A 23,448-nucleotide genomic window follows, 5' to 3' on the forward strand; every position below is an offset into this window, starting at 1 on the left:
TAATTGGAGTAGTAATCTTTCATACTTCTACTGTTATTTAGCCTTGAGACACAGCTATTCATTTATTGAAATAAGGGAATAGATCCTATGATTTGTCAATATTAATTCCTACTTTTGCTGTCTTTTCAATTCTAGGTGACTTAACTAGCTTATTGCTGGTAAATAACAACAATTATCAAGATGGCAATGGAGTTGGTGACCCTAGTACTCAAGCGCACAGGAAGAACACTGAAAAAAATCAGCAGCGACAAAAGTTCTGGGCAGAAAGGAGCTGCAGTTTCAGTGCTGACACACGATCTAACATGTTATTTCAAAAGGGAAGCCTTGAAACCGATCCAAATGAGATAGCTGAGACAATGGGTGCTGATGCCAAGATCTTGACTGCTGCTCTGTGCAGTGCCAAAGATCTATCAAAGATGAAGCGTTCTCCAGTTTTGAATCACTCAGCCAATCAAACAGGAGAGTGTCAAGTTGATCACAGCAGAACTACCTTTGATAAGTACTTGGATGTTTCCGAAAACAGAGATTCATCCTCATTAGAAGTTGATACTGAACCTACAGTAATGTCCAAAAATTCAGAGTTTGTAATGGACAACCTACAAGTTGACCCACAAACTATTTTTCAAGCTGATGAAGAAAATCAAGTTGAAGATCCCATGCAGAACAGGACTAGTGTGCAGCTTGCAATTAAGTCTGTAGAAAGAGAAGATGTTAAGAAAGGTTTTGACCCATTATCATTGCTGGCCTCAGAAACTGATAAGAAAATCCCTTCCAAAGTTGAAGAGAAGAGTGTACCACCAGTTGTGTCTCGAAAACTTGCTGATGAAATTGAAATGTATATGAATCTTAAGAGCCCCCTGGGGGGCAAATCAACTAGCATGGAACTGCACAAGACTGAGAATGAGGAGAGGTCATCAGGTGATAGTGATGGCACCCACTGCCATCCCCCAGAAAGGAGGTCAAGTCTGCCATCTAGCCCAGTTCCACCAGAAGATGTACAAACAACATCTAAATCTGTATCTAGGTCAAAAACATTTGCTGGTCAGCCAAAAATGCAGAAGCCTGTTTCACAGAAAATGCGTTCAGCTTCATTAACTGGCTTAGTACGAAACACCCAACATGGCTCTTTGGGGTCCATTGTTACTTCAATTTCAGGATTTAAATTTGACAACCTGCTCTCTGGACCCAAGATGGATGTACTTAAGTCAGGCATGAAACAAGCAGCAAATGTTGCCAGCAAGATGTGGGGAGCTGTGGCATCAGCATACTCGTACTCTGACGATGAGGTTAGACAACACCTATGCTCATTGCATAGTGGATTTACTTTGAAAAAGTGGTGGGATAGGGAAATTATTTCATAAGTTAGTTGATACCATTGTTGAGAATTGTGACCAGGCTTATGAATGCAAATGTAATCTAACAGCAAGTTGTAGATTTGATGTTTGAGTAAGTGGTATTGTGAAGTTTTGTCATCTATTTTAGTGAGGTTGGTACACCTGAAAGATTGATGATTTTCATGTATAAGTGGAGTTGATGGATAAATAGCATTACATGTTGGACAAAAGTGGTATTTATGCATTCCATCAAGGGCAACTGTTGAGTAGAAAGTACTGATTTTTATTACGTGTATGAGAATTTTGTACAGTTGGTCACTACATTAACTACATTTAGTCCTTATCTGCATATCAGAGTTCCTTGGAGTGGATTGTAATATCTCTTCCTTTAATTTTTGAATATATTGAATAAAATCTGCTCTTTTCAAAATACACACATACGATTAGTTAATCTCCTGTCATATTGCTAATAGTTAGACCAGCAAATGTACAGTTGTATTAACAAAGCGTGGTCAGCTCGCTGCAGCTTAATTTGTGAGAAGGGAGTCTATCCAAACTAATTGTTTGGCTTTTTATTCCATTACCTAAATGGATAGAAAGAGTGCCAGTCGAAAGTACTTTGAACAGTTCAGCAGTGGCATGTCTTTTGACAGTTTGGTTTCTTTCTGGTTGTTGCCTAATGACCTATGTGATACATGAGTAGGTGTGACATTGGCTGATACAGCAAGGAGGTTCAAAAACAACTGAGGATTCTGATGACCTTTCCTGCTGCAAGCATTGCCAATTCTTTGGTCCAGAGTACCTATAGCTGAATTGGACCAGATTGTAGAATCAAGTAGATATGCCTGGCCTGAATGGAGGGTTGTGACTAATGACGTTTCACAGGGATAAATGCTGGGACCTTTGCTGCTTGTAATATATACAAGTGATTTGGAGGAAAATGTAACTGGTTTGGTTGCTAAGCTTGTGGAAAACACAAAGGTGGTTGGAGTTGAGGGAATGCATTTTGGAAAGTCTAATACGCATGGGAAATATACTGTAAATGGCAGAACCCTTAAGAGTATTGATAGGCAAAGGAAACTGGGTACACAGGTACATAGGTCACTGAAAGTGGCAACGCAGGTGGAGAAGGTAGCCACGAATACATATGGCATGCTTGCCTTCATTGGCCGGGGCATTTTGTTTAAAAATTGGCAAGTCATGTTGCAGCTTTATAGAACTTTAGTTGGGCTGCACTTGGAATATAGTGTTCGATTCTGGTTGCCGCACTACCAGAAGAATGTGGAGGCTTTGGAGAGGATACAGAAAAGATTTACCAGGATGTTGTCGAGTATGGGAGAACATTAGCTATGAGGAGAGGTTGGAGAAACTTGGTGTGTTCTCTGTGGAATGACGGAGGTTGAGGTGCAACCTGATGGAAGTCCACAAGATTGAGGGGCATGGAACATGTGGATAGTCAGAAGCTTTTTCCCAGGGTGGAAGAGTCAGTTACTAGGGGGAATAGGTTTAAGATGCAAGGCGCAAGGTTTAAAGGAGATATATGAGGCAAGTTGTTTTTTACAGTGTGGTGGGTGACTGGAATTCGTTGGGTGGGTTGGTGGGGGCAGGAGGGAGGTAGTGGAAGCAGATGTGGTAGTGACTTTTAAGGGGCGTTTGGACAAATACATGAACAGAATGGGAATAGAGGGATATGGTCCCGAGAAGGGTAGGCTGTTTTAGTTCAAATGGACAGCATGTTGGTGCAGGCTTTGAGGGCCGAAGGGCCTGTTCTTGTGCTGTAATTTTCTTAGGTCAGAGATCTGCCATGATAGAACAAAGTCCGCATAGCTCCCTTAACCACATCAATAACAACTTGTATTTATATAGCAACTTTTAATGTAATAAAACTTCTTGAAAACATTATAAAACAAAATGTGACTTCAAGTCTGGACAAAGAAGAGGCTTTAAAGAGTGTCTTAAAGGAGGAAAGTGAGGTAGATGGGCTGGATTGTAAAGGGAAGGTATTCCACAACTTGGCGTCTAAGCAACTGAAGGCGCTGCCACCATTCATGGAGCGATTAGAATTGAGGACACTCAAGAAGCTAATATTGGAAGAGCAGAAATTGTTGGGGCTGGAGCTGATTATAGAGAGGGATGTGTTTGGCCATGGAAAGATTTGGAAACAATGATGAGAATTTTAAAATCAAGGCTGTGCTTGACTGGGAACCAGTGAGGGTAGTGGAATGGAACCTGGTGCAAGGTAAGATCTAAGCAACGGATTTGGATGGTCTGAACTTGGTGGAGAATAGACTGGAGGAGACCAGCCAGCAGTGCATTGAAACAGTTAGATCCAGAGGTAATAAAGGTGTGAATGAGGGTTTCAACATTCGATGAACTGAGACAGGCGATGTTATGGATGTGGAAGTAGGCAGTCTTAGTAATGATTTGAACATGATGTCAAAAGCTCCTGTCTAGGTGAGATGTGACATGAATGTTGTGAGCCAGACTAGCACAATCTTAAAATACTGGCAGGGAGAGGGATGAAGCCAATAGCTCAGGGATGGAGGAAGGTGAGGGGTGTTGTGGGGATGAGGGAGAATTGATTCTGTCTTTCCAGTGTTTAATTGGGATTTTTCTGCCTATCCAGTGCTGGATGTTGAATAAGCAGTCTGATTAGCAAAATGCAATCAAGATCTGGGCGTTTACAGACTTGGGAGAGGAAAGGGAGTTTGAAGATGGTATAGCAGTGGGCAAGGATAGTGGGATCAAGGGTTGGTCTTTTAATATCTTTAGCAAAAGTCTTGTCTACCTCAGTTTTAAAACTTAAGTTGATATGGTATTAATTATGAAGCACGGTTCCAAACTCCTACCCTTTGCACGTCGAAGTGTTTTCTAATTTAATTCCTGAAAGGCCTGACTTGGTCTAAGCTTAGGAGGCAACCAGTCTCACAAACCAGGGGAAATATCTCTCTATCACGGTGGCACAGTGATTAGCACTGCTGCCTCACAGCACCAGGGACCCGGGTTCAATTCCCAGCTGGGGTTACTATCTGTGTGACATTCTCCCATTGTCTGTGTGAGTTTCCTCTGAGTGCTCTGGTTTCCTCCCACAGATCAAAGATGTGCGGGTTAGGTGGAATGGCCATGCTAAATTGCCCCTTAGTGTCAGGGACTAGCTAAGGTAAATGCATGGGGTTATGCAGATAGGGCCTGGGTGGGATTGTGGTCAGTGCAGACTTGATGGGCCGAATGGCCTACTTTTGCACTGCAGGATTCTATGATTCTATCTGTGGAGAACTTTCAAAGCACCTTTTAGTAATGCAGCGTTGATTTATCTAGAGATATTGCTCTTGGTGTAGTTTCCATTTCTGCACCCTATCCTTTCCTCCTCCCTTATGTACTCTATGAACAATGTGTTTTATCTGTAACAGCTTGCAAGAAACAGTACTTTTCACCGCATCCCAATCCCTGTGACAATAAAAATTCAATTCGATTAGATGCTGTGATGCATCTGAGGTGTTAGGAGTATTGACATTTGGGAAACATTGTACAGATGCTACCTCTTGAGGGTACAGAGATCCTATAGCCAGCATATTACTTACTGATTTGATTCTGCTCTTTTACATAAATTCTAACTATAGTCTGATCAGGAATAAAATCAGAAACTTCCATTAGAAAAACTAATTTCGTACAAAGTTTGGTAAAATAAAATTTTAGCTGAGGAGTAATAAACATGCTTGACGTAATATGGAGAAATGTCTCAAAGTGTTTGAGGAGAATTAAGAGCATCAATCATTGTTAATTACCTGGGTTTTGAGAAGGCACTTAGAGGGAAGGAAGAAAGTGATATTCATGATGATTGAGGTCTAAAAAGCTGAATGCTCTTTTTATTTCTGGCGAAATCTGAAAAAAGGAAGATGCGCTGAGTTTGAAGAAAAGCAATCTGAGATATAATAATGGATTGGTTGGAGAGGGTTGCAGAAGTAAGAAAGGTCATGAGTGAATTTGGAAGATGTGATTTATGAAGAAAATGGGAGCAGAAGAGATTGAGGGGAAAAGCAATCTGCCATTCAGTAAGATTCTGAGTGTGGCCTCAACTACTTTCCTGCCCATGTCTAATAACCTTGGATTCCTTGTTAGTCAAAAATTCTATCTGCCTCTACCTTAAAAATATTCAAAGACCCTGTCTCTACCACTTCCCAAAAAAGAGTTTCACAGACACTCAACGCTTAGAAGTAGTTTCTCATCTCTATCTTAAATTGGGTGCGGGTTTTAAATTAGAGAATGAATTTTGAGAGACAGGATCTACAGGCATTTAGAGATGCAAGGACTGATTAGGGACAGTCAGCATGGCTTTGTGAGTGGGAAATCATGCATCACAAATTGAGGTTTTTGAATGGCTAACCAAGAAGGTAGATAAGGGCAGTGTAGTTGATGTTGTCTGCATGGACTTTAGCAAGGTCTTTGACAGGGTACAGCATGGTAGGTTGTTGCATAAGGTCAAATCTCACGGGATTCAGGGTGAGGTATCTAAATGGATACAAAATTGGCTTCTTGACAGAAGTCAGAGGGTGGTTGTAGAGACTTGTTTTTCAAACTGGAGGCCTGTGACCAGCGGTGTGCCTCAGGGATCAGTGCTGGGTCCACTGTTATTTGTCATTTATATTAATGATTTAAATGAGAATATAGAAGGCATGGTTAGTAAGTTTGCAAATGACACCAAGATTGGTGGCATAGTGGACAGTAAAGAAAGTTATCTCCAATTGCAATTGGATCTTGATCAGTTGGGCCCATGGACTGCCGAATGGCAGATGGAGTTTAATTTAGACAAGTGCGAGGTGATGCATTTTGGTAGACTGAACCGGGGCAGGATTTAATCAGTTAATGGTAGGGCGTTGGGGAGAGTTACAAAACAGAGATCTAGGGGTACATGCTCATAGTTCCTTGAAACTGGAGTCACAGGTGGACAGAGTGGTGAAGAAAACATTCAGCATGCTTGGGTTCATTGGTCAGAACACTTGAAGTTGTACAAGACATTGTAAGGCCACACTTGGAATACTGTGTGCAATTCTAGTCACCCAATTATAGAAAGGATATTATTAAACTAGAAAGAGTACAGAAAAGATTTACTGGGATGCTACCACGATTTGATGGATTGAATTATAAGAAGAGGCTGGATAGACTGGGACTTTTTTCTCTGGAGCGTAGGAGGCTGAGGGGTGACCTTTTAGAGGTCTATAAAATAATGAGGGGCACAGATCAGCTAGATAGTCAATACCTTTTCCCAAAGATAGGACAGTCTAAAACTAGAGAGCATAGGTTTGAGATGAGAGGGGAGAGATACAAAAGTGTCCAGAGGGGCAATTTTTTCACAGAATGGTGAGTGTCTGGAACAAGCTGCCAGAGGTGATAGTAGAGACGGGTACAATTTTGTCTTTTAAAAAGCATTTAGATAGTTACATGGGTATGATGGGTGCAGGCAATTGGTATTAGCTAACGAGCTTTAAAAAAAAGGCTTTAAAAAAAACCTCTGACTCTGAATATATGTTCTTTTAAAGAAGTTGAGTCCAGAAGTAACACATCTGGATTAAGACTGCAGTTGTGGTGGGAGGAGCCAAGACTCGGGAAGTAACAGTTTTGATGGTGGCCAAAATTTGAGACTTTGTTTTGGGTTAGGCAGGACATGATGGCTAGATCCTATCGAGTATGTGGAGTCCAATTCAGCAAGGAACTGAATTAACGTTGGAGTATTTTCATTGTTTAGTTGGGTAGATAGGTAATTGCCTGGGCTTGGATTACAGAAGAGAGATTGTGGACAAGGATGGGGTGGCACAGTGATTGGCACTCAGGTCACTGTCTGTGTGGGGTTTGCATGTTCTCCCCTTGTCTGCATGGTTTCCTTTAGGTGCTTTGATTTCCTCCCACACTCAAGATCTGTATGTTAGGTTAACTTGGCCATGCTAAATTGCCCCTTAGTATCAGGGGGATTAGCAGGAGATATACATGGGATTACAGGGATAGAGCCTGGGTGGGACTGTTGTTGGTGCTGGCTCGATGGGCCAAATGGCCACCTCCTGTACGTAGGGATTCTATGAAAAAGGACAATCAGCTATATTCTTGGTGGCTGTAGCCACTGATTTTATTATTACAAGTTGTTACAAGTCTGCTGGGAGAGGACTAGACAATTGAGATTAGTAGTATATTGCTCCACAGAAGGTCAGCACAGATTGTACTAGGCATTGTTTGAAATATTTTATTTTGAATCTGATCTACCCAACTGCAGTTGTTTTTCTAATGAAAATCTGCATTTGAAATATTTATGCACTTCAAGCAGTGATGAAGATTTACTTTCTTTTGGGCTAGTTGAGAAGTAGATTGGTGATGTGCACAATCATCTATTGCCCACTGGAGAGATTTGAAGCAGCCTTGGACAACCATCCTGGCAATTGTTTTTGTTCCGCTGTATAGGGAAGTATAATTCTTGCGATATGGTATATATCAAAGGTAGACTACATCAAAAATGCAAACTGTCTTCTAACTTCTCTTTGGAAATATTTCCAGCAATACTACCACTAATTCAAATGTGCATTATTAGCTGTAACACAGCATTTGTTTCTTGTATCCTTTGTGTCTTTGCTTAGCATTTTCTTCTTTGAAATAATTAACTATTCAACTGACTAGTTCTGAAAAATTTAATTAATTGTTTCCTTCCATTTTAAGGATGAACATTTTGACGATGCAAGATTCAACTTTCCTCCTGGTATTCAGGATTATAGCTATAGTGGCAGCCCAACTGAAAGAATAGGATTACCTACAACAATGGCAACAAGTGGCCTTAATCAGAGCAGCACGAGCCTTGGTGCTGGTAGCAGCAGCAGCAGTGATACTGGTAAATACTCCCTGACTTTTTAGTTAAAACTAACAATGTTGCATTTGCATTTTAAATCTAGAAATTAATGCTTTCTTGGCAAACTCTGAGCTCCAAAACAGTTACATCAGATTCAAAATGTTAGCCTCCCTCTTTCTACAGATGCTGCCAGTCCCTCTGAGTTATTCCAATGCTTTGTTTTTTTTTCAGTTGAAGCAAAATTTTGTGTTTATATACTTTCACCACCTTAATTTCTGAATGTATATGCCAACTGTTTGGGTTTTCTGATACAGTCAGCCCATTTACATTTGATCTTGTCCATGCTGTTGACAAATGAGTTACAGGATTTTGACCCAGCGGCACTTAAAGAACAGTAATATATTTCCAAGTCAGGATGGCGAGTGGCTTGGAGGAGAATTTCCAGGCGGTGGTTTTCCCATGTGTCTGCTGCCCTTGTCTTTCTAGATGGTAATGATTGTGAGTTTGAAAAGTGCTTTCTAAGAAACCTTGGTGAGTTCCTGCAGTCTCTCTTGTGGATGGTACACACCACTGCCACTGCCAGCAGTGGAGAGTGTGAATGCTTTTGGATGATGGATGCCATCCAAAGATATGCGGGTTAGGTTGATTGACCATGCTAAAAAAAATTCCTCCTTAGTGTCCTGAGATGCATCAGTTAGAGGGATTAGCGGGTAAATCTGTAGGGATATGAGGGTAGGGCCTGGGTGGGATTGTGGTCAGTGCAGACTCGATGGGCCAAATGGCCTCTTTCTGCACTGTAGGATTTCTATGATTCTCATGACTTTTTTGTCCTAGATGGTGTCACATTTCTTGAATGTTGTTGTAGCTGCACTCATCCAGGCAAGTGGAGAATATTCCATCACATTCCTGACTTGTATCTCTTTAGGTGATGGACAAACTTTGGGGAGTCTAGAGAGAGGGCAAAAATTGATCTTCTCTTGGGAAATAAGGAAGGGCAGGTGACAGAAGTGTTAGTGAGGGATCACTTTGGGACCAGTGAGCATAATTCTATTAGTTTTAAGATAGCCATGGAGAGTGATAGGTTGAATCCAAAAGTTAAAATTCTAAATTAGGGCAAGGTCAATTTTGATGGCATCGGGCAGAAATTTTCAAAAGTTAAATGGGGGAATCTGTGGGAAGGCAAAGGGATGTCCTGTAAGAGGGAGGCTTTCAAAAGTGTGATAACCAGGGTTCAGGGTAAGCATGTTCCTCTTAGAGCAAAGGGCAAGGCTGGCGGAAGTAGGGAACCCTGGATGACTCAAGATATTGAGGCCCTGGTCAAGAATAAGAAAGAGGCACATGACAAGCATAGGTAGCTGGAATCAAATGAATCCCTTGAAGAGTATAGGGGGTGGGGGAGTAGAGTTAAGAGAGAAATCAGGAGGGCAAAAAGGGGAGATAAGGAAAAGGAGAATCCAAAGAGCTTTGACAGATACATAAAGGGCAAAAAGTAACAAGAGAAAGAGTAGGGCTTCTTAAGGATCAACAGGGTCATCTGTGTGCAAATCCACAAGGGTGGATGAGATCCTAAATGAATATTTCTCATCAGTATTTACTGTTGAGAAAATCATGGATGTTAGAGAAGTTGGGGAAATAAATAGTGGTGTCTTGAGTGTACATATTACAGAGAAAGAGATGAGAAAGAGATGCTGGAAGTCTTAAAGCGCATCAAGGTAGATAAATCCCTGGGACCTGATGAAATGTATCCCAGGACATTGCGGGAGACTGGGGAGAAAATTGCAGGTCCCCTAGTTGAGATAGTCATGGGTAAGGTGCCTGAAGATTGGAAGGTGACACGTGTTGTGCCTTTGTTTGAAAATGGGCTGCAGAGAAAAGCCTGGGAGCTACAGGCCAGTGAGCCTCTCATCTGTGGTGGGTAAATTGTTGGAACGTATCTTGAGATACAAGATCTATAGGTAGTTAGAGACGCAAGGACTGATTACGGACAGTCAGCATGGCTTTGAGAGTTGGAAATCATGCCTCACAAATTTGATTTTTTTTGAAGGGGTAACCAAGTAGGTAGATGAAGGCAGTGCAATTGATGTTGTCTACATGGACTTTAGCAAGGCCTTTGACAGGGTACAGCGTGGTAGATTGTTGCATAAGGTTAAATCTCATGGGATCCAGGGTGTGGTATCTAAATGAATACAAAATTGGCTTCTTGACAGAAAGCAGAAGGTGGCTGCAGAGGATTGTTTTTCAAACTGGAGGCCTGTGACCAGCGGTATGTCTCAGTGATCCACTGAGTCCACTATTATTTGTCATTTATATTAATGATTTAGATGAGAATATAGGAGGTATGGTTAGTAAGTTTACAGATGACACCAAGATTGGTGAAGTTATCCACAAATACAACGGGATCTTGATCAATTGGGCCAGGGGGCTGCCAAATGGCAGATGGAGTTTAATTTAGACAAATGCGAGGTGATCCATTTTGATAGATGGAACTAGCGCAGGACTTACTCAGTTAATGGTAGAGCACTGGGGAGAGTTACGGAACAAAGAGATCTAGGGGTACCTGTTCATAGCTCCTTGAAAGTGGAGTCACAGGTGGACAGAGTGGTGAAGAAGGCATTTCATTGGTCAGAACATTGAATATCAGAATTGGGACATCTTGTTGAAGTTGTACAAGACATTGGTAAGGCCACACCTGGAATACTGTGTACAGTTTTGGTCACCCTATTATAGAAAGGATTTTTATTAAACTAGAAAGAGTGCAAGAAAGATTTACTAGGATGCTGCCAGGACTTGATGGTTTGAGTTATAAGGAGAGGCTGAATAGACTGGGACTTTTTTCACTGGAGCGTAGAAGGCTGAGGGATGACCTTATAGAGGTCCATAAAATAATGAGGAGCACAGATCAGCTAGATAGTCAATAACTTTTTCCAAAGGTAAGGGAGTCTAAAACTAGAGGGCATAGGCTTAAGGTGAGAGGGGAGAGACGCAAAAGTGTCCAGAGGGGCAATTTTTTCACAGAGGATAGTGAGTGTCTGGAACAAGCTGCCAGAGGTAGTAGTAGAGGCATTTACGTGGGTAAGATGGGTAAAGAGGGATATGGGCCAAATGCGGGCAGTTGGGATTAGTTTAGGGGTTTAAAAAAAAAAGGCGGCATGGACAAGTTGGGTTGAAGGGCCTGTTTCCATGCTGTAAACCTCTGATTCTGAGTCAATAAGTGAGTTACTTGCGGCAGGATTTCTAGCTTCTGATCTGCTCTTCTAATCACCAATATTTATAAGGCTAGTCCAGTTGAGTTTCTGGTCCATGGTAATCCCAATGTTGTTGGTGTGGCACCTTGTTGAATGTCTTTTTAAAATCCAAATGTGCTATTCAAGATCAAGCTGTGTCTGGAGTAAGAAACAACATATTTCAAAATGATGACCTTTCATCTAATTTTGTAAGAGTTAGAAATGTAATAGATCTTAAGCAAGTAGTCAAAGTGTAGATGGGATAACCTATGGTAAGGTGGAATTATTCGAGATTAAATGACAGAAGGATGATGATACAAGGTTGAAGGAGACAGTAATGGGTCAGACAATGAAACAAAAGATAAGTCCAGAGGTGGTGTGTATGCGAAATAGCAGAATTATCACCAACAGCAACTGTAAGGTTACAATTTAAAATTGTTGAACTTTTGAGTCCTGAAGAATATGAAGTGCCTAATATGTTGAGCTTTGTCGGACCAGAATTGCAGCCTGAGAACTGATTTCAGATGGAGAGTTAAAATGACTGGAGGCCCAAATCTTGGGGTCATGCTTCCAGACTAAATGCTGATGTTGGTGCATCTTGTTTGTTTAGAAGGAAAATAGCTGTGGAATGGGGAGCAGATATGGAAAGTATACTAAGATCGGTAACCAGTGACATAAGTAGGACTAGCAAAGTGAGTTCTGCTTAGAGACTGAACAGTTAGGGGCAAATTTAAAATACAGAACCTCAAAGGTAATTTCTTGATTATTTACCTGAGCCATGAGCAAACTGGCATGGGTAAGTCAGATTTGAGAAATGAATGTGTGGCTCAAAAACTGAGTTGTGATTAATGGAGCAAGGCCTCAGTACTGGAGCAAGTGGGAGCTGTTCTGTTGGAGTGGCTTCATCTGAACCATGCAAGGCTGAAGGGGACAGTAATGGGTCAGACAGCATGACCAATGCTCAGTAATTTGTATAACTCGGGCAGTGGAGAACGCTTTAAACTTAAATAGTTGGGGGAAAGGAGATGAGAGTCAATGTAGCAAATCAAAGGTATTAGAGAAGAGTAGTGATTTTTTTTTAAACAAGATAACCAGTGTGTGGTAGGAAGGGATGGCGTACAAGTGCACCAACAGAAAAAGCCAGAGATTGCAAGGAATGATTTTAAAAAACTGCCAACCTAAATGTGCTCAGCATGAATAACAAAATGGATAAATTGTTTGCAAGAAATAAATACTATGACCTGTTAGCCATCATAGATACGTGATTATAGAGTGACCAAGCATTTTGAAACGATAGGAAACTGGGAAAAGGTAGTGGAGTAGCTCTGTTAATTAAGGATGTAATTAATACAGTAGTAAGAGATGACCTTGGCTCAAAAGCAAAATGTTTGGGTAGAGGTAAGAATTAAGAACAGCAAGAGGTCACTTGTGGGGATAGTTTACAGACCCCCAGACAGTAGTTACACTGTAGGACAGAGTATACAGGAAGAAATGGGACGTGTAAGAAAGGTACTGCAACAATCATGGGTGATGAAATCCACACACAAATTGGGACAATCACATAAGCAGAGTCGCCTAAAAAATGAGTTCAATGTGTATTCAGAGCAATTCCTCAGAGCAGTAACTTGTAGAGGCAACCAGGGAGCAGGCTCTCAACTTGGTAATAATAAGCAATGAGATAAGGTTAATCAGTAATCTTATGGTGAAGAAGCCTGTAGGTGATAATGATCATAACCTGTTAGAATTTCATCTTCAGTTTGATTTAATTAATTATTGTCACATGTATTAACATATTGTGAAAAGTATTGTTTCTTATGTGCTATACAGACAAAACATACTGTTCATAGAGAAGGAAATGAGAGAGTGCGGAATGTAATGTTACTATCATAGCTAGAGTATAGAGAAAGATCAACATGATGCAGGGTAGGTCCATTCAAAAGTCTGACAGCAGCAGGGAAGAGGCTGTTCTTGAATCGGTTGGTATGTGACCTCAGATTTTTGTCTTTTTCATGATGGAAGAGAGAATGTCCGGGGTATGTGGAGTCCTTAATTTTACTGGCTGCTTTGTCGAGGCAGCGGGAAGTGTAGACAGAGTTAATGGATGAGAGGTTGGTTTGCATGAAGGATTGGGCTACACTTATGATCTTTCGTAGTTCCTTGCAGTCTTGGGCAGAGCAGGAGCCATACCAGGCTGTGATACAACCAGAAAGAATGCTTTCTGTGGTGCATCTCTAAACATTGATGAGAGTCATAGCTGACATGCCAAATTTTCTTAATCATCTGAGAAAATAGAGGCATTGGTGGGCTTTCTTAATGACAGTGTTGGCGTGGGGAGATCAGGACAGGTTGTTGATCTGGACACCCAAAAACTTGAAGCTCTCAACCCTTTCTACATTGATGTGGACGTGGGCATGTTCTCCTTTATGCTTCCTGAAGTCGATGACAACCTCCTCTGTTTTGTTGACATTGAGGGAGAGATTATTGTTGCTGCACCAATTCACCAGATTCTCTATCTCATTCCTGTACTCTGTCTTGTCATTGTTTGAGATCTGACCCACTACAGTGGTGTTGTCAGCAAATTTGAAAATCAGATTGGAGGGGAATTTGGCCACATGGTCGTAGGTGTATAAGGGGTATAGTAGGGGGCTGAGAACACAACTTTGAGGCACTGGTGCTGAGGATGTTCGTGGAGGTGGTGTTATTGCTTATCCTTACTGATTGTGGTCTGAGAGTTAGGAAGTTCAGGATCCAATTGCAGAGGGAGGTAAAGTGTAAATCTAAGACTAGTGTATTAAAACTGAACAAAGGTAATTATGAGGATATGAAAACTGAGCTAGCTAAAATGAACTGGAAAACTAGTTTAAAAAATAGGACAGTAGAGATTCAGTGGCATCTCTTTTAAGGAAATATTTAATGACTAAACAAAGATTTATACCAACAAGAAAAAAGACCCTTTCAGAAGGATACATCACCTGTGGCTGAATAAAGAAATTAAGGTTTGTATCAAGTTGAAAGAAATACAATAGAAATCTCTAAAGATTAGTGGTTGGTCAGAAACTGAGTCAGACTTTAATTCAACAGTGTCTTAAAAACTAAGAGGAAGAAAATCAAGTATTAAGTTAAGCTACTAATATAAAAACAGATGTTAAGCATTTCATATTTAAATAGAAAAAGAGAAACAAAAGCCAGAATTGGTCCCCTCAAGAATAAATCTGCTGAATTGAAATGGTAAACAAAGAAACGGAGGCATTATATAAGTATTTTGTACCTATCTTCACTGTGGAAGATCTAACTTCCCAAGATCTAAAAAAATGAATGGGAAGAAGGAACTTAATAAGTCACCAATAGGGAAAAGGAGCTGGGACTTCGACCTAAAGGCCGACAAGATGCGAGGGTTGCTAATCTGCTTCCCAGGATTGTAAAAGAAATGGTTGCAACAATAATATGTGCATTGGTTATAATCTTCCAAAATTCCTTGGATTCTGGAAGGTCCCAGTGGATTGGAAAATAATGAAAGCACCTTTTTATTCAAGAAAAGACAGACACAGAAGCATGAAACTATAGGTCAGTTAGCCTAAAATATGTCATTGGGAAATTGCTAGGATTCATTATTAAGGAGCTTATAGTTGGATACTTGAAAAATTATGCTCAGGCAAAGTCACCATGACTTTGTGCAAGGGAAACCGTGTAACTAATTTATTACAGTCCTTTGAAGAAGTAACAGGCAAGGTTACCAGAGATCATAGAATCCCTGCAGTATAGAAGCAAGTCAGTCACCCCCATCGTCTGCACCCAATCCTGACAAATCATCTTACTTGGACCCTTTTCCTGTAACTAAACACACATTTAACCTGTTTATCCTATTAACCTATGCAGCTAGGGACACAAAGGGGCAATTTACTATGGCCCATCAAACCTAACCTGCACATCTTTGGACAGTGGAAGGAAACCGGAGCATCCGGAGGAAAGCTACACAGACATGGAGAACATACGAACACCACACAGTCACCCAAGGCTGGAATTGAACCTGAGTCCCTGGTGTTGAGGGTTGACGACAAGGAATCTGTACATGTGCTTTGAATGGATTTCCAAAAGACATTTGCTGAGGTGCCACATGGAAGCTTAAAGATAAAAACCTTGTTAGAGATACCGTAAGAGCACATGGTCTCAGGTGCTGACATATTAGCTTGAATAAAGGATTGGTTAGTCAATAGAAAGCAGAAAATAGAGATAAATGAGTTTTTTGGAATTGGTAACTAATGGAGTTCCACAGAGATCAATGCTGGGGCCTTAACTATTTACAATCTACATCAATGACTTGGATGAAGAGATCAAAGAGTATGATAGTTAAATTTGCTGATGATGCCAAGAGAGATGGGAAAGTAAGTTGTCAAGAGGTGGTAGAGACTCAGAGTAAGTGATGGGCCAAAAAATTGGCAGATGGAGCATGAAGTGGGGAAAATGTGAGCTCGTCCACTTGGGCTGGAAGAATGGAAAAGCAGTTTACTATGTAAATGGAATGTGATTGCAGAACAGATGTTGTGCCTTTGTTTAAAAAGGGCTGCAGAGAAAATCCTGGGAACTACAGCCTTACATCTGTAGTGGTAAATTGTTACAAGGTATTCTGAGACAGGTTCTACAGGCATTTAAAGAGGCAAGGACTGATTACGGACAGTCAGCATACCTTTGAGAGTGAAAAATCATGTGTCACAAATTTGATTGAATTTTTTTGAAGAGATAACCAAGAACGTAGATGAGAGCATTGTGGTTGATGTGGTCTACATCGATTTTAGCAAGGCCTTTGACAACGTACCACATAGTAGGTTGTTGCATAAGGTTAAATCTCAAGGGATCCAACATGAAGTAGCCAAATGGATACAAAATTGGCTTGATGATAGAATAAGAAGTCTCATAATGCTAGATTAAAGTCCAACAGATTTATTTGGTAGCAAAAACCACTACAGTTGGAGCACTGCCCCTTCGTCAGGAGTGTGACAAAGTTCACTTACCTGACGAAGGAGCAGTGCTCCGAAAGCTAATGGCTTTTGCTACCAAATAAACCTGTTGGATTTTAACCTGGTGTTGTGAGACTTCTTACTCTGTTTATCCCAGTCCAACACCGGCATCTCCACTTGATGATAGAAGCCGGTGGGTGGTTGTAGAGAGTTGTTTTTCAGACTGGAGGCCTGTGACCAGTGGTGTGCCTCAGGGATCAGTGCTGGGTCCATTTATTTGTCATTTATTTCAGTGATTTGGATAAGAACTTAGGAGGCATGGTTAATAAGTTTGCAGATGACACCAAGATTGGTGGCATAGAGGACGTTGTTGAAGGTTATTTAGGCTTGCAACATGATCTTGAATTGGTCAAGATCTGATGAATAGCAGATGGAGTTCAAATTAAATAAATGCAAGGTGATGCATTTTGGTAAATTGAACCAGGGCAGAACTTAATCAGTTAATGGTGAGGTTGTGTGTAGAGTTTTAGAACAAAGATCTAGGAATACATGTTCATATCTCCTTGAAAGTGGAATTTCAGATGGACAGGGTGGTGAAGAAGGCATTCGGTATGCTTGGTTTCATTGATCAGAACATTGAATACAGGAGTTGGGACATCTTGTTGAAGTTGTACAGGACATTGGTAAAGCCACACTTGGAATACTGTGTACAGTTCTGTTCACCCTATTATAGGAAGAATATTATTAAACTAGAAAGAGTGCAGAAAAGATTTACTGGGATGTTACCAGGACTTGATGGTTTGAGTTATAAGGAGAGGCTGGATAGACTGGGACTTTTTTCTCCTCAATCATGGGAGGCTTAGGGGTGATCTTAGAGATCTGTGAAATAATGAGGGACGCAGATCAGCTAGCTGGTCAACATCTTTTCCCAAAGGTAGGGAAGTTTAAAACTAGAGGGCATAAGTTTAAGGTGAGAGGGGAGAGATACAAAAGGCTTCAGAGGGGCACTTTTTTCATGGAGGATGGTGAGTATCTGGAATAAACTGCCAGAGATGGTGGTAGAGATAGGTACAATTTTGTCTTTTTAAAAAGTGTTTAGACAGTTACATGGGTAAGATGGGATAGAGGGATATGGGCCAAACACAGACAACTGGTACCAGCTTAGTGGCTTTAAAAAAGGGGCAGCATGGACAAGTTGGACTGAAGGGCCAGTTCCCAAGTTGTAAACCAACTTGGTACAGAGAGTTTTGGGTGTCCTGGTACATGAGCCGCAATAAGTTAGTACAGCAGGTGATCACAAAGGCAAGTGGAATGTTGGCATTTATTGCAAGGGGAAAGGAATATAAAATTAGCTAAGTTTTACTGTAGCTGTACAGGGCATTGGTGAGGCAACATCAGGACTCCTAAGCACTGTTTTGGTCTCATTTGAAAAAGGTATATTTGTTGGAAACACAGAAGGTTCACAGACTAATTCCTGGGATGAAGGGCTTATCTTGTGGAGACAGGATGAGCTTTTCCCCATTGGAGCTCAGAAGAATGAGAGGTGGTCTTACTGAAACATAAGATCCTGATAGGAATTTAGGGTAGATAGCAGGAAGATGTTTTCACTAGCAGGGGAGACTAGAACTAGGAGTCATCATTTAACAGTAAGAGGTCTACCTTTTAAGATTGAAATGAGGAGAGTTTTTTTTCTCAGATGGTTGAGCATTTGTCATTCTTCTTCCCTCAAAGATCGGTGGAGGAAGAGTAATTTATTCAAAGCAGAGTTAGATTTTTAATAGTAAAAAGTCTGACAACACCAGGTTTTAGTCCAACCGATTTATTTGATAGTAAACTCACAAGCTTTCAAGGGGACTCCCTCTTCAACCTGACGAAGAGGGAGTCCACTCGAAAGCTTGTGAGTTTACTATCAAATAAATCGGTTGGACTAAAACCTGGTGTTGTCAGACTTTTTACTGTGTTTACCCCAGTCCAATGCCGGCACATCCACATCAGATTTTTAATAGGCAGGGGAGCCTTGGGTTATAGGACAAGCAGAGAAGTGGAGTTGAGACCACAAAATCAATCAGATCTCATTGAATGGTGGAACAGGCTTGAAGGGGCTTATAGCCTACTCCAGCTCCTATGTTTCTGTGAAAGAGCTGAGAGCCAAAGTGATGGAAATGGACGTGGTTGAGGACCCTGTAAACTACTGTCATCCATACTTGTAATCATTAATAACAACTTAGCAGAGACCTGCAAGACATTTGCAGTGAAATTAGTATCCTTATTGGAACAGTATTTCTTTAACTCCACATTCCATCCTTCCCACCCTACTCTTCCCATGCTATTTCCATCCTATTTCTTCCACCTCGTAGCATCCTCCTCTCATGCCATCCCAGCCTTGCAGACATTTTATATTATTTGTAACATTTGATATTTAAGCCTCTGCCTCAATTTTGTGTGTATGACTCCGTCATATGGGAGGCACAGTGGTTGGCACTGTTGCCTCTTTAGTGTCAGGGACCTGGGATCAATTCCGGCCTTGGGTTTCCTCCACGTGCTCACCCTCCAAAGATGTACGTGTTAGGTTGATTGGCTTTGCCAACTTGCCCCTTAGTGCCAAGGGGATTTGCAGACCAAATACGTGGGGTTACAGGGATAGAAGCTATGTGGGATTGTTGTCAGTGCAGGCTTGATGGGTCAGATGGCCTCCTTCTGCACTGCAGGGTTTTTATGATTTATCTTACTTGCTATAAAATGTAAAGAATGTCGATGGCACTTTGCTTGCTGATTTGTCGTCTGAGAATACTTCAATGTGCTTTCCATGTTTGATGACATTACTGTTGCTGGATATCTGACGACCCCCTTGTCTTGATAACAGATTCAAACCGACATTGAGTTAAAGGGAATCCATGTCACAGATCGTGACATTTTATGGGTCAGTAGCAGGCACCATCAGTTTGTCGCAGACTCTGAAATTTGGGCTATAATAATGTACTGTGCAAGCTCATCTCTAATCATTCATGTTTGTAAACACTTCTGCATATATTGGGATAGCCTTCTATTAAACTTATCTTTTCCCCGTGTAGGAGCATGTGTAATCTTTCATTTGTTTTTTTTATTCATTCATGGGATGTGGATGTTGCTGGTGAGGCCAGCATTTATTGCCCATCTTTCATTGCCCTTGAAAAGGTGGTGGTGAGCTGCCTTCTTGAGCAACTGCAGTCCATGTGGAGTAGGTACACCCACTGTGCTGTAAGGGAAGGAGTTTCAGTGTTTTGACCTAGTGACAGTGAAGGAGCAATCATATATTTCTAAGTCAGGATGGTGAGTGGTTTGGAGAGGAGCTTCCAGGTTGTGGTGTTGCCATATGTCTGCTGCCCTAGACTTTCTAAATAGTAATGGTCATGGATTTGGAAGTTACCTTCTAAGGAGCTTTGAATTCCTGCAGTGTATTTTGTAGATAGTGCTCAGTGCTACCACTAGGCATCAGTAGTGGAGACAGTGAATGTTGGTGGATCTGATGCCAGTCAAGTGAACAAAGAACAAAATCAGCCCGGGAAACAGGCCCTTCGGCCCAACGAGCCCGCGCTGCCATCTCAACGCCACCAGTCCACCTCTCTACCCGTGACCCCTATCTAATGTTTTATGGCCATCCAGATTGAGGGAAACTGATTTAGGGACAATTTATTCCTGCCAATCAGCCTAACAGCACATCTTTGGGGTGTGGGAGGAAACCAGAGCACCCAGAGAAAACCCACGTAAGCATGGGGAGAATGCGCAAACTCCCACAGACACCGGCCCAAATCCATGTGTCTGCACAGCAATCAGCAATAGTCACTGAGCTGTCGTCTTGCCCAGTATCTTGTCCAGTTTCGGCACACACTAATAACATGAAGCACTAGGCCAATCTCGAGCAGCCCCAGTACGACCCATCGCGTGTATGCCCCTCGTTGGACACGAGGTGGACCGACTTAAAACCTGTGAATGAAAAGAGAAAAAACATTATTATCATACCATACCCATTTACATTACCAGGGACGCCCCAATGCTAATGACCCTTATTTAAAAGGTTCTCCTATATCCACCCATCTCCAACTCGGCCATGTGCCTGTCTAAGTTACTCTTAAAGGACTCTAGCGTGTTTGCCTCCACCACCTTACTTGGCAGAGCATTCCATACCCCCACTACCCTCTGCGTGAAAAACCTCCCTCTAATATCTGTGTTGTACCACTCCCCCCTCACCTTAAGTCCATGGCCCCATGTCCTACGTGTCTCTATTATAGGAAATAGCTTACCTCTGTTTACTCTATCTATACCCTTCATAATCTTATATACCTCTATTAGATCCCCCCTCACTTGGTGTCTTTCAAGGGAAAAGAGCCCCAATTTCTTCAATCTTTCCTCATACCCCAGTCCTTCCATACCAGGCAACATCCTGGTAAACCTCCTCTGCACTCTCTCCAGAGTCTCCACGTCCTTCCGGTAGTAAGGCGACCAGAACTGTACGCAGTACTCCAAATGCAGTCTAACCAATGTTCTGTACAACTGCAACATTAGACTCCAGCTGTTATATTCTATACCCCTTCCTATAAAGGCTAACATACCATAGGCTTTCTTCACCACACTCTCCACTTGCACTGTCACCTTCAAAGACTTGTGCACTTGCACCCCCAGGTCTCGCTGTGATTCTATACTCCTTACGGGCTTACCCTTTATCATATAACTTCCCCCTACATTATTCCAGCCAAAATGCATCACCTCACATTTATCTGGATTAAACTCCATTTGCCACGTATCTGCCCAATCAACCAGCCCGTCAATATCCTGCTGTATTGCCAGACACTGCTGCTCACTGCCCACCAATCCAGCCATCTTGGTGTCATCAGCAAATTTGCTGATCACACCACCTACTCCCTCTTCCAAATCATTTATATACAGTACAAAGAGAAGAGGTCCCAGTACCAAGCCCTGCGACACACCAATAGTGACAGACCTCCAGCTAGAAAAAGACCCCTCCACAACTACTCTCTGACTCCTCTTTGCAAGCCAGTTCTCTACCCATCTAGATACCTGACCACATATCCCATGAGCTTTAATCTTCTGTACCAACCTACCATGAGGGACTTTGTCAAACGCCTTACTGAAATCCATATAGACGACATCAACGGCTTGTCCTTCGTCAACCATTTTTGTCACCTCCTCAGAGAATTCTACCAGATTCGTAAGGCAAGACTTCCCCTTGACAAAGCCATGCTGCGTATCCTTAATCAGATCGCAACGCTCCAAGTGCGTATACATCCTATCCCTAAGAATCCTCTCCATCAACTTACCTACCACTGACGTTAAGCTCACTGGCCTATAGTTACCTGGGCTATCCTTCCTACCCTTTTTAAACAACGGTACCACGTTCGCTATCCTCCAGTCCTCTGGGACCTCACCTCTGTCCAAAGAAGAGACAAAGATTCGCGTCAGAGGCCCAGCAATCTCATCCCTCGCCTCTCTAAGCAGCCTAGGATAAATGCAATCAGGCCCTGGAGATTTATCGATTTTAATGCCCTCTAAAAGCCCTAACACTTCTTCCCTCGTAATCAACAGATCTTTCAATTGGTCTACCGCTCCCTCAATGACCGTACTAGACATCAAGCCCCTCTCCTTCGTGAATACCGGCGCAAAGTATTCATTCAGGATCTCCCCCATTCCCTCTGCCTCTAAGCACAATTCCCCACGTCTGTCCCTGAGAGGACCGATGTTACCCCTAGCCACCCTTTTGTTCTTAAGATAGGAGTAAAACACCTTTGGATTCTCCTTAACCCTACCTGCCAAAGCCATCTCATGCCCCCTCTTTGCTCTCCTAACTCTCCATTTGAGATCCCTCCTACTCTTTCTGTATTCCTCCAATGCTTTCTCCGTTCCCAGCTGCTTAGACCTGACATACACCTCTTGTTTCTTCCTAACCAGGTCTTCTATATCTCTAGTAATCCACGGTTCCCTAATCCTACCTTTCCCATCCTTTCTCCTAACTGGCACATGCCTTTCCTGCACCTTTTGCAGTTTTCCCTTGAAAGACTCCCACATGCCTAACGTGGTCTTGCCTTCCAACAGCCTACCCCAGTCTGTATCCCTAAGCTCCTGCCTAATCCGGCTGTATCTAGCCTTCCCCCAATTTAGCACCCTCCCCTTAGGACAGCTGTCATCTTTTTCCATTCGTATCCTAAAGTAGACGGAGTTGTGGTCACTATTAGCCACATGTTCGCCTACCGCAGCCTCAACTACCTGACCCGGCTCATTTCCCAGAACTAAATCCAGTATCGTCCCCTCTCTAGTCAGGCTATCTACATACTGTTGCAAGGATCCTTCCAATACACATCTTACGAATTCCTCCCCATCAGACCCGCCAGCTCTAGGGACCTTCCAATCCACCCCAGGGAGATTAAAATCTCCCACTACAACAACCCTATTCTTCCTACACTTATCCAAAATGTCCCTACGTATACCCTCTTCCACTGCCTCTGGGCTATCGGGCGGCCTATAGTACACTCCTAGCATAGTAATAGCCCCCTTCCTATTCCTCAACTCCACCCACAAAGACTCAATTTCCAACCCCTCCATGTTATCCTCCCTCTGCACTGCTGTGATCTGCTCCCTAACTAAGAGTGCCACTCCCCCTCTTCTTTTCAACCCTCCTCTATCACGCCTAAAACACTTATACCCTGGAACATTTAGCTGCCAGTCCTGCCCCTCCTTTAACCACATCTCTGTCACTGCCACCACATCTAAATTCCTCGCGAACATCAAGGCCCGAAGTTCATCTGACTTTCCCGTCACACTCCTTGCATTAAAACAGATGCACCTAAGACCCTCAGGCCCTCTCGGATCCTCCTTCTCCTGGGGGATTTCCCTATCAACTAGACTTACCCTGACTTCCAACTCACTCCCAGTGCCTGAGCTGTCTTTCTCCTCCCCACCCCCCCTCCATACTAGTTTAAACCCTGCCTAAACACTCCAGCCAACCTCCCAGCTAAAATATGTGTCCCCTTCCCATTTAAGTGTTCCGTATCCCTCTTATACAAGTGCCCTTCCCTTGCAAAAACTTCCCAATGGTCAACAAAACTAAAACCCTCTGT

The 23,448-nt window shown here is 42.2% G+C and overlaps 1 protein-coding gene across 4 annotated transcripts in view; it reads left to right on the forward strand.

Annotated features, from left to right (window-relative positions):
* The window catches only part of dennd4c (DENN/MADD domain containing 4C), a 259,275-nt gene that overhangs the window by 210,208 nt on the left and 25,619 nt on the right, over positions 1-23,448 (forward strand). For all 4 annotated transcript variants that reach the window (XM_080188659.1, XM_080188657.1, XM_080188658.1 and 1 more), the window contains 2 exons: positions 136-1,286; positions 8,034-8,202. In XM_080188659.1, coding sequence (XP_080044785.1) covers positions 136-1,286; positions 8,034-8,202 — 1,320 coding nt within the window. The remainder of the gene's footprint in view (positions 1-135; positions 1,287-8,033; positions 8,203-23,448) is intronic.

This window comes from Carcharhinus amblyrhynchos, chromosome 5 (assembly GCF_965287045.1).
Source record: "Carcharhinus amblyrhynchos chromosome 5, sCarAmb.v2.hapA, whole genome shotgun sequence".
NCBI classification, from domain to species: domain Eukaryota; kingdom Metazoa; phylum Chordata; class Chondrichthyes; order Carcharhiniformes; family Carcharhinidae; genus Carcharhinus; species Carcharhinus amblyrhynchos.